Source organism: Crocodylus porosus, unplaced genomic scaffold (assembly GCF_001723895.1).
Source record: "Crocodylus porosus isolate Cpor-Errol unplaced genomic scaffold, CroPor_comp1, whole genome shotgun sequence".
Classification (NCBI taxonomy): Eukaryota; Metazoa; Chordata; order Crocodylia; family Crocodylidae; genus Crocodylus; species Crocodylus porosus.
In genome coordinates, this window is record NW_017728932.1 from 17,553,462 (window position 1) to 17,571,316 (window position 17,855).

A 17,855-nucleotide genomic window follows, 5' to 3' on the forward strand; every position below is an offset into this window, starting at 1 on the left:
TTTCAGAGGCTGACCAGAGCTTCCAGCTGCACTTTGAGAGACAGTCGGGCTGTCCGGGGAAGGCCAGCCCTGGTTGTCACTGGCTTCGGGAGGGTCTGCCCCAGGGGCTGAAGCTGTAGCTGAGCCCTAAGCGGACAGGAGGATGGGGTCATGGGGGCCAGGTGGGAGCTGGCCTGGCCTACACTTAACCAGGCCCCTCCTTACACTGCCCAGCAGGGCAGCCTTCCTTCCCAGAAGGTTTGTAAATTGAGTAACCCAGAGCATTTCCCCATCTGGAAGGAGCTGGATTGTTTTCAGTGCTGCCTGGGGCTTTGGGTGGGGAAGATAATTCCCCATGTTTCTTGCCCTCCCTGTACCAGGCTGAGGCTTGCAGGGGTGGGCTCTGCCATGAATGGAAGGGGGATCCCGGGAGCTGCCTACCCCAGCAGCATTGAGTAAGAGAAAGGGGAGGCTTGTGCAAGGAAGAGCTGGGGCTTGGTGAGTGTTAGACCCCATCTCAGGCTTGGCGTCTGTGCTGCAGTGTCTGGAGTCCTGTCCCACGGGACACATGCCATCACTAGGTGCTGTGTGCTGGCGGTGCATGGTGCCATGCCTGCCCTCGCCTCCCTGGCACTTGCTGCAGTGGTGCAGAGAAGCCCAGCATGTTGCACGCCCCAGTTGCTTACATCTCTCCTTTGTGTTCCCAGGGTCTCGGTGGACGTGTGGGTGACGCTGGCTGACTTCTGTAACATCCTGACCACGGTGAATCAGTCAGAGGTGCCATTGTACAAGGACCCGGATGAAGACCTTGCCCTGCTCAGCCTGGAAGAGGATCGGCTCCTGTCGGGCTTCGTCCCCCTGCTCGCTGCCCCCCAGGAGCCCTGCTACGTGGAGAAAACCTCGGACAAGGTCAGCACGAGGCCAAACATCCCCCCTCAATTCCTCCAGACTTTTATTCTTGGGAAGTTTTCTGTGCAAACGGAACACGATTAAGTCATTGAGAAGGGTGTTAAGGGAAAATATCGACCTTTTAGCCGCTGACATCCAGCTCTGTGTCATGAAAACCCCTCTCGACTTCCTCTGGTGTGTGTGTGTGCTCGCTGGCATGTTGTATATACGATCATTTCCTCACTTGTTTAAATAGTGCAGCTTGTGTTGGCAGCGCTCGCACTCCACTCCAAATGGTTTGCATCATGCTTAAAGCACCCTCCCCCTCCCCCCGGCCACAAAACTCCACGTTAGGAAAGCAGCCAGGGCTTTTTTCCTTCTCTAAAGAGGAGAGTGATAAATAGGTGACTAGAGAGAAGCAGACACCATGTGTTAACGTACAAAAGGCTTTTAGGAATATGAAGCATTCCCCACTGCCTGCTTGCTATTTTCCTTTCTTTGCTTGAGGAGCCCATTGTAGCCTGAGCTTTCCCTCCGCTGTTTGTTTTTAGAATCATGAAATCAGTTCCCCTGTTGATGTGGGGCCTTGGGTCTCCTCTTTGCCACCACCTGGTCAGGAGGGGCGAGGGGGCCGCTCTCGGAGAGCGTGCCAGCATTGTCCATGGGAGCACCTGGCGGGCTGGGTAGGGGCAAGCGGTGCTCATGCTGGGTCCCTCTGGGGCAGGGCAGGGGTCAGCTTCCTGCAGACATTGTGCGGGCCATCTCATGGGGTAGGGGTGCCGTTGCTTTCCCAGGAGGCCGTTGTGGCACTTCCCTGAGCAGAGAGCACTTTGCGCTGAGAGCTCCCAGGGACACTGGAGCTGGAGCACGGCCCTCGAGGTGCATTCCCAGGTGTCACTTCTTGCCCTGTTCCTGAAACAACCGTGAGAACTCTGGGGCTCCGGCGGGGGGAGAACCTGAGAGGTGCTAATTTCCGTTTCACTTCCCTGTCTGCCCCGCTGCTGCTCGTGACAGAGTGCCGGGCAGAGGCGAGTGTGAGTTCACTTAGTAAAACTGAAAGCTGCCCCTGTGTGGGGAAGCACCCTCGGTCCAGGAAGTGGTGGTGAGAGGAGGGTTCAGAGCCATGGGCCTGTGGTGAAAATAGCAGCCGTACAGGCATCATTTCTCCCCAGGGGAAGGCGGTGGGTTTGGTGCATGTTGGGGGTCTTGCTGTCCGTTGTGTACCAGGGTGGCTGGAATGGTTGCCTAGCTGTGTCGGTGTATTCAGTGCTGATGTTGCTGCATCTGTAGCCCCAGCACCAAAGCACAGAACAGATGTCAGGCAGCCCCACTGGGTGACATGGCCAAAGCTGAGAACTGAGATGTGTAAAGTGCTCCATCTGGGGAGGAAAAATCTGCACAAATTTACAGGTTCAGTGGTGCTACGCTAGCTAGCACCATGACTATAAAATGAATGTGCCAACCAGTGTGGTGCTCCAGTTAGCAGAGGAAACAATACTCTGGCATGCATCGACTGATGCATCTCCAGCAAAACTCAGGAAGTTGTTCTCCCACCGTACTTGGCATCGGTGAGGCCGCAGCTGAAGTACCACATCCAGCTCTGGGTGCTGCACATCAGGAAGGATGCGGAGAAGCTTGAGAGAGTCCAGAGAAGAGCTGCTCGTATGATTAGAGGCGTGAAGAGCAAGCTATGCAAGGAAAGGCTGACAGATACCAGGAGTGTTTGGCCTAGAAAAGAGAAGACTTTGGGGGATTTGGTAGCAGCTTACAAATATATCAGGGGAGAGCATCAGGGGCTAGGCAAGCAACTATTCACCAAAGCACCCCAGGGGAAGACCAGGAGCAATGGTCATAAACTCCTAGGAGAAGGTTTCAGACTGGATACAAGGAAAAACATCTTCAAGGTTCGTGTGACCAGACTCTGTCCCAGTGGGGGCGGTGCAGGCACCGACCCTGGAGTTCTTCAACAGGAAACTGGACGCACACCTTGCTGGGGTTACGTGTCCCCCGCAGTCTTTCCTGCCCAGAGCAGGGGACTGGACCCGATGATCGCACGTGGTCCCTTTCAGCCCTAAACTTCTGTGAGTGCCGTGGGGCCTGCGAGTCACTGTCCTGGGCTCTGCCTGGGCTCTCTGTGCACTAGAGGCCTGCAGAGACCCTTAGGAGCACTTGCAGGTGATAGGACATCCTTATCTTATGGGCCTGGCTGAGCTGCAGAGCTGAGGTTTTCTCCTTTCTGTCCCCGTCAGCATCTAGTAGTCAGCAGGGGAGGGTGGAGAGCGTGGGTGGGAGGTGCTTGTCTGTGCAGAAAAGCAGCATTCTCTGTGGCTTCTCTAGCAGTTGTGGGGCCAGGGGCCACCTGCAATTGTAGTCTCAGATGTGGGGTTAAGAGGAGGAGCCCAGGGAGCTCCTAGAGCCCTCAAGCAAGGGCAGAGGCCTGTGGCTGGGGGAGCTGAGGGCTAGTAGGCTCGGCTTTCCCCTCTTGTCTCCTTAGAGGTTTTCTTTGCCAGTAAGAACTGGTGTTAGACAGATGAACATCCTCTTGGGGGTGGCACATGAATCCTCCATTGCACCCAGGTGGTCCAGCTGCTGGGCTGCCCTCCTGCAACGAGCACCTCCCCACCTAAGGTAGCTCCTCAGAGCCTTTAATGTCAGCACCTCCCTGCTGGAGCCCCAGTCTGCCTGGGCACTTCCCATAGCACGTGGCTCCAGCGGGGCCTTGTCAGGTTGTGCCGGTGACACGGCAAGTGGAGGCAACAGACCTCAGCAGTAAGGTTACAGGCAAGCATGATGCTTGGTGGGCCCATGCACCTCTCCTTGAGCTAGCTCCCTGCCCAGAGCTGGCCTGGCATAGGAAGCACCAGGACACAGCCTTGGAGACCAGAGAGCACAGGGCCCCTGAGAAAAGGCCATGAACAAGGAGCAGGAGAACCACCTCTGAGTGCAGCTTGGCAAGCAGCAGGCGTTTGTGTAGCCCGGGCCCCCTTGTACCAGGACGCAGAGGCTGGACAGTCATGGGAATCCATCTCAGCAGCAGCTCTGCCTGCTGCTCTGCAGTGGAGCATTCTGCGGCCCAGGCTGCGAGGCCTGTGCCTGCATGGGGTGGGGTGGGCCCCTGCACTGTCCCTCGGCAGTGCTGTGGAAGGAGGGAGCTGGCTGCACTGTGGCAGCTTGACTGCTTCCTGAGCTCTGTCTGCTGGTGCTTTCTCATGCAGTGAGCTGAGCCTGGGGAGCAGGGTGGCTGGCAGCTGTGGAAATGCCACCTCAGCATACCATTCTCACCTCTTGGAGGCATGAAGTGTTTTGGTTCCCTTTGCAGCCAATCCCCACACCCTACCCCATTTTCTGAGGTCTTCTACTTCCACCACGTCCTCCACAGAAACACTCCTGTCCGGTGGTCTTGTCTGCCTCTGACGCACTGTGGCCTGTGTGGGGTGGGAGGTGTGATGCTGTGGCATAGACCGCAATTGTTGTTTCATCTGGCTGCGGTGGAGCACACTTTGCGCTGGTCACTGCTTGGCTAGTTGCTGCCCTTGTGATGCTGTGGTCCACTGCCCTCACTTGAGGAGTGCAGCTAGGAGCTGGGCCTGTTTCTTGTCCCTTCCTTGGCAGGCGTGGGGGGACGGCTCCCAGCATTGCAGGGAAGGGGGTCTGCAGCATTCAGAGAGAGCAGCACAGTGCAGTTCATGGAAACCATCTCGACTTCCCTGAAAAGTTTTCTGTGCTTTGCTGACATGCAAAACCATTTAACCTGCTTATTCCCAGTCACATCCAGAGAGTTGCCTGGGTACCTTATTACCTGGCCTTTTGGCAGTGGCTGAAGTGCTAAGTGTGTGTGCTGCCAGTCCAATTCAGTGACCACCCTGGGGCAGAAACCTATCCCGCTCTTTACAAAGTGCCATGTCAGTACAGTGTGTTGCCTGGGCAGGGAGGACAGCCACACTCGACCTCTGCCAGCCTGGCTCCATGGAGGCAAGAGAGCAGTGCCATTTCCCCAGCTGGGTGCACTTCTGTCACCCACCACTTCCAAGAGGTCTGACCTGACCCGTGCCTGCTTTGTTGTTTGCTGCTTCAGAAAACAGGAGCTCTGTCTGAAGGACAGTGGAGTGGAGGGTGTGTGTTCTTGGTTCTGCCTAGAGGACAGCTGTTTCCAGTGGTATCATCAGTGCTGGGCATCTCTTTCTGGGTGGACACATTCTGTCCCCTTCGCTGCTATGAGGCTGTCTGGTGGCGCTCTGCCGGAGCCAGCATGGTTCGCCGTTATTGTTGTCCTCTCTTGTGCTGCCCTCCTGGCTGTCACCTCTTCCCTTAACACCGTCTTTCCCCAAGCTCTCCCGCAAACGTTGGCTCTGGGCTGAGTGCTGCATGGTGGCATTCTTGTGTGGTGCGTGCTGGGCAGTGCCTGCTGGAAATACTCCTGTGACACCTAGTGCATAGTGGTGCCTCATACTCATCTGTGCCGCCTGCTGAGTGAGACTTTGGTCTGTGCTGGAGGCTTTGCAGGCTGAAGGACTGGGCTTCCATCAGGCTTGGGAGCTAGGCCCAGTCCTCTGTGTGAGACCTGCTCCTCACCCTCCGAGGGCCAGTGCAGGCATGACTGTGGCTAAGGTGAGGTGCAGGGCAAGGGGAAGGTAAGAAGGTGCCAGCAATGGGGACTTCTAATGGAAAGCAGTTGGGTTGCACTGAAAGCAAAGCAGGGCCAGGGTCCAGTCCAGCCTAACTGTGTCAGTCTCTTCCCCTGTGTCAGTAGTTGGGATTCTGCTGGGACTCCTGGACACATCCCAGTTTCTTCATCTCTCTCTGCCCATTACGGAGTGAGGAGCAGCCCTGCGGAGCTGCTAGCAAGGCTAGAATTGGGGGTGTGCCCCCCCCCCCCCCCGTGAAAGAGCAGCAGGGAGGTCTCCAGTGTGGTCACATTGCAGGCCAGGGTGGCCACAAACCCTCACTCCTTGCCTGCATTCCTGCAAAGACAGGGCGCAGTGATGTAGCTACCCAGCCTTCCCTTCTGTCTGAAACTGCCCGGCACACCTGCGGGCTGAGCTTGTACCCTGCAGGCAGACCTTGCCTAGAGCCCCAGCCAGAGAGCCATGGGAGGGAAAGTGTTAATGTCCCTTCCCACAGTAAACCTCTCGGCATGGGGGGTCCCGAAACATGAGCTTCTCTCTCCTCCCCCAGCCCCGACACACATTAATAAAAGGTTTTTAAACCCCAATAAAAAGGCAGCAGCCCAGCTTGCCGGGGTCCGGCTGGTGTCCTGGGGAAGGCACTTCACAAATGTGTTTTTTGCATTTTCAGTTTTTTGGCCGGTGAATAAGACTGAGGAGAAATACTTCTTCCCCTGATAACAATACATGGAGAAGCAGGATCAGCAGTGTGTGGATTGAAACCAGACGATGGATGATTAATACACTTGCTTATGGGGCTAGGCACTACGGTTCCCTCCACTGGAACAGAAAGGGGCCATTCTCTGTGCATGTGTGCGCACATGTGTGGTGAACTCCTCTGGGTATTCACCATCGGAAAGACCCCAACTGGTCTCCTCCTACCTGGTCCTCAAAGGGAAGCCAAAGCCCTGAGCTGCGGGTCTTTGAATGAGTCAGCGATAGTGTTGCGCGCTCGGGTCCTGGGCACTGGCCTGTGCAAGGTGGGGCATCATGCCTTCAGCTAGGGTACCCTCCCCTGATTTCCTGCTTGCCATCTTCCCTGCCTGCTAACATGTACCCTTGCCTATCAGAGCAGGGTAGGGCCAGGGCATGGACAAGCATGGGCTGCAGGGCTGGGTCAGGGAAGGGAAGGTAGAAAAGGTTTTCCCCAGTTCCAGCCCAGGTTGTTTTCCTGAGCTGCTCACCTCTGGCCAGCTTCTCTAATGTGTTTGACTTTCACTTACTGCTGCCCACTGAATTGGCTGGGCAGGAACTGTCCTTAGTAGGCTTGCGCTCTAGCTAAGTCCCTTTTGTTATTCCTGTTAGTTGGCAAAGGACCGAGATGCTTATTAGCAGGATCCCAGCCTTGGAACGCTGCTCAGATCCCTCCAGGCCGTGTGGAGCGAGTGTCCGTCTCCGCTCAGACGTCCCCAGATTGACAGGTCGGCGATAAGCGCTGGAGTGATGTCACCTTACAAACCTGGTTCAGTCCTCCCTGAGGGGGAGGCCCGGGCTGATCTCTGCCTCCCCTCCTGGGACAGGAGTTTGTCCTTCTAGGTGACAGGGAAGGTGGAGCTCCTGGGGGACATGGCTCCCTGCCAGGGAAATGTTCCCCCAGGAGCAGTGTGAGTGAGCCTTGGAGGGGTTGGGGTCAAGGATTGGGCATCTCTTACAATGCCATGTCCTGCATGACCCCCCAGGCAGCTTCATTGGCTTCAGTGGGACGTCTTGCTGAGCATGGGGCTGCAGAGCAGGGGCAAGGGTGAGGGGTCCAAGGAGTCCACCTCATCCCGACAGGAGAGTGACCCTGCAGGCCATAGAGCTGCTTCCCCAACTCCTGTCTGTCCCACAGGTGCCTGGGCTGCCCCTACGCATGGCGCTGGAGCACTTGTTCTACCCGTGGGAGTGAGCAGCTTCCAGCTTGGGGGCTCAGCCCAAAGAGGAGCATGAAGCTGTCAGCAGCATGTAACCAGAGCCCCGGAGTGGAGTCATCCCCGAGGAACTCCTTTCATCCCTGCCCTCCTTTCTTTCCACATGCGCCTTGACAAAGCCCAGCCAGGGCCTGGCACGCAGAGCCCTGCCATGAGCAGTGAGTTGGCAGCCGCTGGCAGCCCCCGGGCACTGGAATGAGAAGCAGTTACACTTTCTGACCAGCGTCTCAGCTCTGTCTTGTCCTCATCCTTCCCTTTCATGTGGTGCCTTTGCATCGTAAAAGGCAGTTACGCTGTTACCCGCATGTCGGAAGATGACGTCGTGGGTAATAGAGGGGAGACTGGGTTTTATGCCACTGGGAAGGTAACGCACAGAAAGTTGAGTTGCCTGACTTGAACTCTTGATCCCCTCCTTTGCCTTTCCCTTGAACTCCGTGGGTCCAAGATGACTCTTTAGACACCGCCTGAATCTCTGTGGCCTTCTGACCTTGCCAGAGACCCCTGACAGTTTAGTATAGGAGGTCTCAGTCCAGCCATCTGGCTTAGTGTGGCTGAGAGAAGAACACATTGACCTCAGGACTGCACTTCTGGGTCAGCGTTTTTAGCATCCCCTTATGGAAATGGGCATGTGGGACTATCCCACCCATCCCTGCTGCACCTTCCGGGACTGGGCAGGACGCGTTCTGCAGAGGGACTCCAACTGCTTGCTATTTGATATGGGTGCCAGGGCCACGGCTTAAACAGAACCGTTTTCCGGTGGCACAAGGTAAAGAGAGCCTGGGGCAGTGACCTGGAGTGTTGTACGAGGACACTAAATCCACCCCTGGAGAAATCCATGATGGGGAGTAAATAGTTCAAGCTCTTAAAAAAAAAAAAAAAAAAAAAGGGGGGGGGGAAGTGTGTATGTGGGGGGGGGAGAGAGGACGTTTAAAAAAATCCTGCAATAAATCTAGCGAGTGGAATCTGAGGGAAACGATCCCATCTGGAAAACTCCAGCGCGGGTGCTGCTGGAGGCTTAAGGAGTGATGCAGCTCGCAGAAAGAAAAGCCTGCCGTTGGAGGATGACAGGCTCCCTAATTGATGTCCATTGCAACTGGTACTCTGCCAGTTTATGTTGGCCCCATTCCAGCGTGCTGTAATTTTGGAGCCAGGTGTGAAGCGTTTCTGTTCCGTCTTGTTCCCAAGCACCTACAGAAGCCTCACACATCTCACTGGAGGCAGCAGCCCTGTAGGAAACAGCTGTACAGGTATAGGTGGAAGGAAATGTCACAGCTGGCTTGGGAGTACTCCCCCGTGCCTCGCCTGGGGTCGTGACTGGGGAGGGGGCACCGCAGCTACAGCACCTTGGGTAGGTGGCCAGTGTCACGGACACGTGTGTTTGTCGCACCTTGGGGAGGTGGCCAGTGTCACGGGCACGCGTATGTGTCAGGCACTCGAAACAGCAATCAGCTGCCAGGGAGGAACGCACAGATCAGGAGTCGCATGTCCAAAGAGACACTCTCACCCCCCAAATCATGCCTCAGTTAAAGAGTAGGCAGGTCCAGAACAGCGCATCCTGACTGCGAGGCTAGAAGGGAGCGACACGACCCTCCTGTGTAACGTGTGCCAAGGGATGACCAGGGATTAGTGCCCACCTAGGCTAGAGAAGGAAAACACTGGGGTGTGATTTCAGAGTTGCTAATGACAAAGATCCCCCACCCCCCGGTCCCCTGCTCAGCCATGCCAGCAGTTAGCCCCACTGGGTAGGAACATGCACATTATCTCCTGTCTGAATTTGCCCAGTGCTAGTTTCTAGCCACTGGGTCTTGTCAGCCCTTTGTTAGGTTGAGGAGCCCTCCATGGTTGATCTGCTTCCCAAGAAAGTTCTCCTAGGCTGCTATCAAGGTGCCATTTTCCCTCATCTCTAGTAAGGCTCCTGGAGCCGTCCAAGCATTTGTCCCAATCTTTCCACTCCTGCAGCTTTTTCCTGATTCTTGCCTGATCCTTTTTGGGCTGTGGCACCGAACGGGAGACTATTCCTTGAGGGGCCCGTGGAAAGAGAAATGCTGGTGATTCCCCATGAAGCTGCCTGATGACACGCTGCCCTGGTATGAAAGTGCTGGGCGAGCGAGCTAAGCTTGGGACAGGACTTGAGCGCTCTACACTTGGCTTTCTCTGCTCAGGCGCTTACCCTCACCGTGGCAGGGGCTGAGTGTTGAGCAGGAGAGGGATGGGTGCTGGTAAATGAGAGTCTGCTCTGAGCACCCCCTGAATCCTGCTGCTGTTTCACTTCCTGCCCTGACAGGGAGTGGGAAGGAGCTGGCTGTGTTAGCACTGGGGTCTCAGCATGTGGTACAGAACCAGCTGTCTCCGAGGCAGCAAGTTAGGATCCAGCCGTGCATAGCATCCTGGGGGGAGCAAGTTTGACAGTGGCTTCTGAAGTGGAACTGGCTTCCCATCCCTCTCTTCAAGCAGGGACTCCTGAGAATAGCCAACTTCTCCGTTCGCACGAGGTCAAAGTCCCTCCGTCGCTGGCTTCCCTTTGGAGTCTCCTACCTGGCACAGACAGACTCATGCCTGTTGCAGTGGGCGTGAGGGTGCCTCTTGTGTCAGAGAGCCACGTCCTCAAATTGCACGTGGGCTGCCCTAGGTCTGCAATGCAAATTGCACTTCTTTGTGATTGCAGAAATGACGGGGAGGATCCTGGCTTTGCCTGTGGGTGCTGGGGAGAGGGGGGATGGGAGTACCCAGAGTCTTGGATCCCATGTGCTGGATAAGTAGCCCATCAAGCATCTGTGCTTCCCACTCCATTCATTTCCGGAGAGCGTATTAATGGCATGTGTTATATTTCCATCCTGCCTTCTGTTAGCCCGAGTCCTACCTTACCCTGCCCTCTCCCTCCGCTGTTGGATGCCACCGGGGCTCTGCGGCTCCAGCCACAGCACTGGTTCTGCATGAGGCAGTCTGGGATTGAAGATTGTTTGCCAGCGTATGTGCAGTTCCTCTGCCAGCGCTCTGTTTTTTAGCCCTATTACGCTGACTCTGTGTTGTCAGCAAGGGGCTTGAAGGCATTTACTGAAGGTCTGGTTTGCTCATCAGTTGGAAGCCTGGGCTCTTAGGCAAAATGCGTTGGTGCAGAAAAAGAAAGCCCCCTGGTCAAAAGTGGAATTAGCACTGGTTGTAGTTCTTAAGGATGTAGTGCAGTTCTGATTTGTCTTGGCCCTGTTTTGGATCAGTTCATGCAGACTGCATCGCCCTTGTCATCAAGTGTCATCACATGTCATTATCCCTTAGAGCTTGCTTATTGGGGTGGGAAAAGGGTTTTTTTGGTCATCCCACTTGTAAAAGCTATCTCCTGAAGCTGATCCCTGCACTCAGCATTTGCTCCAGGGAGTCAAGAAGCTCCTTCTGTTCTTTGAGATCCTGCCAAACACATGACCCCAGACTCGGGCATCAGGGAGCATGGAGAATAATTAGGAGAGTGACCTAGAAAGAGGTGATCTAAGTATGAGTCTCTCACGTGGTGTCTTCTGGGGTGACAGGCAGCTTGGACCATGCGTTTTCTTTGGACTGGGGAGTGGCCAGGAGGATAGCTCTGCTACCCTGGCAGCATTTTGTCACAGTCAGTTTAGTGGCACTAAACCTACCTCGTGCTGGCAGGGTGCCAATGCCAGCTAGCACTCATCTCCAGTTATGAAAGGGGTATTCTTGGCCACATCTTTCATGTATTAAGGAATGAAATGTTAGACTTCAGGCTTTTTGGAATTTGCTGATTAGCCCGCGTGTACATCGAAAGGACTCATTAAAATGCAGTTAAAGCTGGATCCCCTCCCAATGAGCCGTCTCTTGTTGCTGCCCAGAGGAACTCTGAGAAAATGGAAACCCCGTTCCTTGGCCAGCTCAGCCATTCCCCAGGCACAAGGCATGGCCTCACCTCTGAGCATTTGTGTGGTGCTGCTGGCCTTGACTTGGCCCATTTTTGGTCTCAGGTGAAAGTCTTGGCTTGGGTCACCCTTATACCGCTTGGTTTATCTGCTGGAACATGCTCCGAGCTATTGAGGCTTCTAATTCAGTTTCTAGACCATGGCTGTAGGTGTATGTAGCCTTGTGTTTGGCTCCGACAATGCCCCTTAGCCTTTGGGCTTGGTCCTCAGTTGCTCAGTGTGTGGGTACATGTGCGTGTGCTAGTATTGTGGGGAAGGGGAGCGTTCTTTATCTTTGGTCGTGTGCCATGTGCTCTGCCGTGAGTTGCCCCACTGGGGAAATAGCAGAGCTTGGCATTTTTCAATGCAGTTACTGGAAGAATCTTCAGGAAACTTGGGGGGAAAAGCCCCTAGTAACTGCTCCTCATTGTTAGCTCGGATAAGAAAGATCCACATCCTGGGAACCTTGCCAGAGAAGCGAGACTTCGTGGAATGCAGGGAGTGGTCAGGCCAGGAGCAGATGTGTATCTGCTCGGTCTCTCTGGGAGACGGAAAAGGACCTCCTGTCATTGAGCTCCAGGTCTGCTGACCGTGTTTGTGTGCGCAGGAAGTTCCTATCTGAGTGTGTACGGATGCAGAACGCGTCTTGTTTAGTTGTGTCCTTGCCAGGTACTCGCACGGTGCAGCTGCCTTGTTGGACCGGCCCTCCTGGAGTCTGCATTCCTCCGTGTGCAGTGAGAGATGGCGAGGGCACATCACACCCCCTTGCGTGGGTCTCCGTTCGTCTCCCGGTTTGGCTTTCTGGGAAGTCCATGCCAGAGCTGGGGACAAACCCCGTCTCCAGAGTTTCTGTGCAGGCCTTAATCCTAAACCATCCTTGCCCTTAGAAAGTCAGGGGAGCTGTGAAGCGAGGCTCTTCCGACACTGAAGTGTGATGGTTCTCCTACAGCCCCAAGAGCCTGAGCTCTGAATTCCTCTACTGGGCAAAAACCCACACACAAGTCTACTTCAAATCAACAGGAATTTGACATAAAAACGTAGCATGTCGCCTTTTTACATAGAAAATTATACAAATGTTTTCACCATCAACTTTTGTGATGGCATTAATGGTGAACACTTCTATGAATGGTGGGGGGAGAGGTTGTATTTTTGAGCACTTCCCTTTGATAAAGATTGGTAGGTGCAGATCTAAACACTAGGACCTAGGGGGGAACAAGGCTGTTTGGACAGTACAGCGATCTGAAACAATATTAGACACCAGCTCCATCCAAGTCCTTGCCAGCTGAATAGAATTGCTTGTAGCGGTTTGGTTTTTAACTTAAGAAAAAACAGAGTAGCTCTGATACTGCAAAGCTTTGTTTTCACCTAAAGCAAATTGATTTAAACCCTTTTGATAGCAGAATAACTAGATGCAGCCTTAACTACAGGCTTGCTTCTAGTATCTCACTAACAGTGTGTCCATGTGCAAACTCTTGACACTTGTATGTCACAGGATGCAGGCTTTTCATACCCTCAACGATGTGGTATCTGGGTAAAGTTTTAAGAAGTGCTGTGGGGTCCAGGAAGTTTGAGGTCAGTTTTCAGATGCGACTCGGGTGGCTGAGTGACCTCTCAACTTTCAAACACATTTATGCTTCTGGGTGCTCAAGTCTTTTTTGGAAATGGGATTTTGGCTGCTAAGTCATTTAGGTGCTGTAGAAAAACATACTTGTTTCCAAATCAGGTTTTTCTCTTCCCTCCACTTCTTGGCAAGTTGTTCCTTTCGGTTGCTCAAGGGTTCAATATTTGTCGTAATTATTAAAAGGCTTTGATCCGTGTAGTTACAGAAGAAGCAGTCACAGTCAGAGCTCTCGTCAGCCCAGCCTGTGTCAGAGCTGCGCAGCTCAGAAAGCTGCATGTGTCCTTGTCGAGATAGGTGGGAGCTGCTCTCAGGCACACAAACCCCTGCTGCATTCCCTATGACTGTCACTAGTGAAATACATTCACGACTGATTGCTGCGGTGTGAGGAAGACTAAAGGATTCCCTTGCTAGCAGCATCCCGCGGTGATTGTAAGCATGTAGTGTCTCTGAGACCGCTGTGGTGAGCGTGCAGCCTCCTAAGCATTCTGTGGAGTAGCGGTTTGAACCTGCCAGTGTCTGGAAAGTCGATGCACTTGAATCAAGGAGAGAGGGAAGCTGATGTTGGGTGACTGGGATGGATCTTGCTGTGCTTGAGTGATAGTTGGATTTTGGTAGGGGCGTGTAGGACATGATAGATGATTGTGAGTACCGCTGAAGTGTACATAGAATAGCAGCTGTGAAGATGGGTTGGTGTGGATGGCCATTGCTTTGACTTCCCCCTGGCCCCTTGGGGCTGATCTGCATGGTTATGAAGGAAGAAATTACAGTGATGGACATGTTGGGACCTGCCTTTCTCCAGCTGGACCAGCTTACCATGACATGCCATTGATGTCTCTTTGTGTAGCCCCTGGGATCTGACTTGTTCGTAACTGGAGGTGTGGCAAGGCTCTTGGGTATGGCAGACCTTATGAGCATCCAGGCCAGCACTGCTGAACACTAGCTGCGTGCTCCTTCCCAGTGGGGAACTGCAGAGGAAATTGGATTTGCTGGGGATGAGATGACCAGAATCTACAGGCTGTTGTGCCTATGGTGTGCTCCGTGCATTGCTGGTCACTTTGCATTGTCTCATAGGGGCAATTTTGGCTCCATGGCATTCTGGGCCCTGACCCACGTCCTGTGCTCTTCTCCAGGGTGGTGTTTTGTTACTGGCAGGGATCTGAGCGCCGATGGGTACCGAGGTCCTTTTGATCTCCCTCTGGCTCTTCATCCATACAGGTTAGGCACAAACTGATCGATAAGGAAGATAGCCACTTCGAGTCTATGCTCATCTTCCGAGTGCATCCAGTCTGGCTTTGGAGGTTTCACACTGCCTTCCCACCACTGCATGGGGCACCATCCCTGTGAAATCTGCACTGACAGCAAAGCCCCTAGCAGAGAGCCCTCTGTGGCATTTGTGGCTGGCCTCCCCTTTCCAGTACAAGTTTCATTTGGGCTTGTTGGGGTGGTTGGTTTGTGTGTACAATAAACACCTTAAGATGCTGGAATGCATTCTCATAGTTTCATCGTTGGTAGGGTCGGAAGAGACCTGAGCAGATCATTACGTCTCGACCCCTGCCATGGGCACGAAAGGATGCTGGGGTCAAATGACCCCGGCTAGGTGATTATCTAGCCTCCTTTGGAAGACCCCCGGGGTAGGAGCCAACACCACTTCTCTTGAAAGTTGGTTCCAGACCCTAGCCGCCCTGACCGTGAAGTCGCGCCTCCTGATGTCTAGTCTGAATCTACTCACCTGGAGAGGAAAGGAGTGGAGCTGCTAGTATTTCTGAGGGACAAAGCTCTCGGTGCTAATCCCACCAAGACCTCTGCCCTGGAGGCCCCCACGGCCTCTCGTGGATACCAGGATGTTGCTTGGGCATGTGCTGCTGCTTGTAGCTGTGGGGCCCAGGTGAGACCCCAGCTCGCTGCTCCCACCCAGGAACTTGTGGGCAGTGTAAAATGGAGACGACGAGGAAAAGCTGGGCATGCTGCTCCCCTTCAGAAGAGCATCGTAGAATGTGGGCGCCCACGCCAACTCCCTTGCAAAGGGGTTTTCGTGGTCTCTCAGCAGGCGCCCCACTTCTAGCTCTTCCAGCTTTCACCTCTCTTTCCCCCTCTTTAATTGGAATGCTTGGCCTCTTGCACTCAGACTCAGGGAGGAGCAGCTTGTTTCTGCAGCTGGCCGGGTGCCAGATGTCATCACTTCAGGCAGTGCCACGCTGCACATCTTCAGCAGTTTGAAATGGAGAGACAGAGAGAGACAGATAAGATCAGCAGCTTTAGGTGATGGCATTGTTTCAAATAAACCATGCATGACCCAAAGCTTCCACTTCAAATGGGGAATGAAATTGCTTCATCCTTTGACAGCTTGCTCCATGAAAGAAATTTATCTTCACTTAATTGCTTTAGATCCCAAGAGGCTGCGTACAGTAATTTCTAGGAGATAATTATATCAAATTAAAAAAATATGTGCCTATCTGACTGATGAGCGTGAATGCACTGGCCAGAGCGCAGGAAGGAAAGAGGCACCACATCTGACTCGCACACGCAGGTTATCACTTCCTATTCTCCTTGCGGCCTACAGACAGGACGCTCGGGGGACCGCAGCAGAGAGTCAGGCTCAGGTTACGTGGTCCTGCCCAAAGCGCGGAGCACGGCGTTTGGCAGCCCGGGGGCTCAGCTCGTTTCACTGACCTGAGGGGCACTTGCACGTTGGGCAGCCCCAGGGGCCATTGTGCGGTGCCATTGCGCTTCCTTTCCCACATGGTGGAGAGGAGCGGCAACTTCCTCTGCGGCCACATCAGACGGCTGGAACATCCAGTGGGGATTGGCAGAGTCGCAGGGTAGTTATGCCGTTTCTTCTCCCGCAGTCGCGCGGCGAGAGCCGAGGGATTGGCGGGGCTGTTGATCTGAAAACATGTATATTTAGAAGCCGAGTGTAAACTTCCTGCCCGGGCCGGGCCTGGATTCTTGACCATGTTTGAATTTCCACTTTTCATTTCCTTTGCCCTTGCACTTAGCACTGCTTGCAGCTCCCAGTGTGTCCCCGACTCAGATCCCTGCTTTAACCCTGTCTTGCCCCACGTCCTCTTTAGCCCTGGCCAGCAGACTTGTCGGCTCCTGGAGTGGCCGCCCTGCTCGGGGCAGTCCAGTTAGTCCCCGTGTCCATTCTCAAGTCGGTCAGCAGGGATGACAGGCTTGGAGGCCCCAGTGCTGCTGGGGACAGATCAGGTGTAGGGCTGGTACCTGTGTGCAAACACCGAGCAGTTGTTAGCAGGCCCAGGACAGCGCTGAACGCTGCCCTGGCCCTGGGATGTGCAGTGTAGCTTTGAAGTGTGCTGCAGCCCTGACTGTCCTTAAGGGAGAACCATGATCAGGTGCAGAAGGTAGAGCCCTGCCGTGTTTCCCGGAGGGGTCGGTGCAGGCCCCAGAGGGTCTTGGGTTCACAGTGAGGGGCTCTCAAAATGATTACGCCTCTTCGCTTAGTCTAGAGCGTTTGCACCTGAGTGAGGTAAATGCCAGGGTAGCCGGAGGTCGAACAAGGTGCATGTGGCCTCAGAAAAGCTCTGGGCTTGGGAGTGGAGACAGTGGGTGCTGGTGTCTGTGCTTGACTTTAGGTCCTCTCCACAGATGAGCTGCCTCCTGTTGTGTTGCAGGGGGGGCAGATGTCTCAGGCCAAGTAATGCAGACTTCTGTGGGCCAGGGGAGTGTGATGGCTCAGGGGACGCTCACTTGTGTGTTGGGCATTGTAGATCTGTGTGGCCGAACCGTGGGGCTCCTGCCCTGCCTGGGGGGCAGACTCCACAGCCTGAGGGATCCCTGCCATCTGGTGATCATCCTGAAGTCAACCCAAAATTCCTCGCGTTTCACCTGCTCCCTCCCAGCACAGATCCCTTCCTCTGATTTATCTCCTCTGCACTGGCAGTGTTCTCTGTCTCTCTCCTCCTAGCCTCCTTTCCTCCTCTCCTTGCTTGACATACTTTTTTGCCTATTCTCTGCTGTGGCTGCTAGCTAAGACTACTGCAGGTAAATGCCTCGCACACGGCCCATACAAAAAACTAGAACTCTTGGTTCCAAAATGATACCTTTTATTAGACCAACTGGAAAATGGCAAGAACATTGTCGTTTTCTTGCCATCTTACAGTTGGTCTAATAAAAGGCATCATTTTGGAACCAAGAGTTCTAGTTTTTTGTATGTCTTTTTGTCCTAGACCAACATGGCTACCAAATACACCCCTCACACAAGGCCCATCTTCTTAGAGGGTCCAAAGACTGTCCCCCATCACAGCCAAAGCCAGGCACCGCGGTGAGTCAGCTGCAGCTGGGGGTCCCCAAGGGCCTGGGTCTCCCTGAAGGAGGGGGGCCCTGCAGGACCAGAACACACGAGCTGTTCTTGCCTGGCTCAGCGCTGCTGCTCGGGGCAGTCTGGTTAGTCCCCGTGTCCATTCTCAAGTCAGTCAGCAGGGATCCAGGCTGCTCTAGCTGGTGCCTCTTGCCACCCCTTCCCCTCCTTCGGGCCTCAGGCTGTGGCAGGAGATGAAGTGAAATGCTAGAGTTTATTGCAGAGTTCATCACTCCCAGGAGCATGCTGGAACTTGTGTGTGTTGTGTTGGCAACTTCAAGGGGATGCTACCTGATAATTAATTAGGTGTCAAGAGCAAGCCCAGAGGTTCCAAGTTTTATATTCTTGTCAATAGAAATTGTTTCTGATTGCCTTGTTCCCCCTGGCTTCTCTCTGTCACCAGGAGGGCTGGAGAGAGCGTAGGCTTATGGTCCAAGGGTGCCTAGATCAGACCTGATGTTGTTCATCTCTTGGCCTCCCATCTCGGTGCACTAGCTCTTGCTTTTAGGGCAGCATGGACCTTCTGTGCACACAACGAGCCCTGTCCTGAAGCCTCCCTTTGCCAGCCAAGCC

At 54.2% G+C, this 17,855-nt stretch overlaps 1 protein-coding gene across 1 annotated transcript in view; it reads left to right on the top strand.

The window, feature by feature from the left end:
• The window catches only part of LOC109317261 (telomerase-binding protein EST1A-like), a 68,186-nt gene that overhangs the window by 19,246 nt on the left and 31,085 nt on the right, over window positions 1–17,855 (top strand). Inside the window, exon 4 of the mRNA XM_019545855.1 lies at window positions 687–888. Within this exon, the coding sequence (XP_019401400.1) occupies window positions 687–888 (202 nt within the window). The remainder of the gene's footprint in view (window positions 1–686; window positions 889–17,855) is intronic.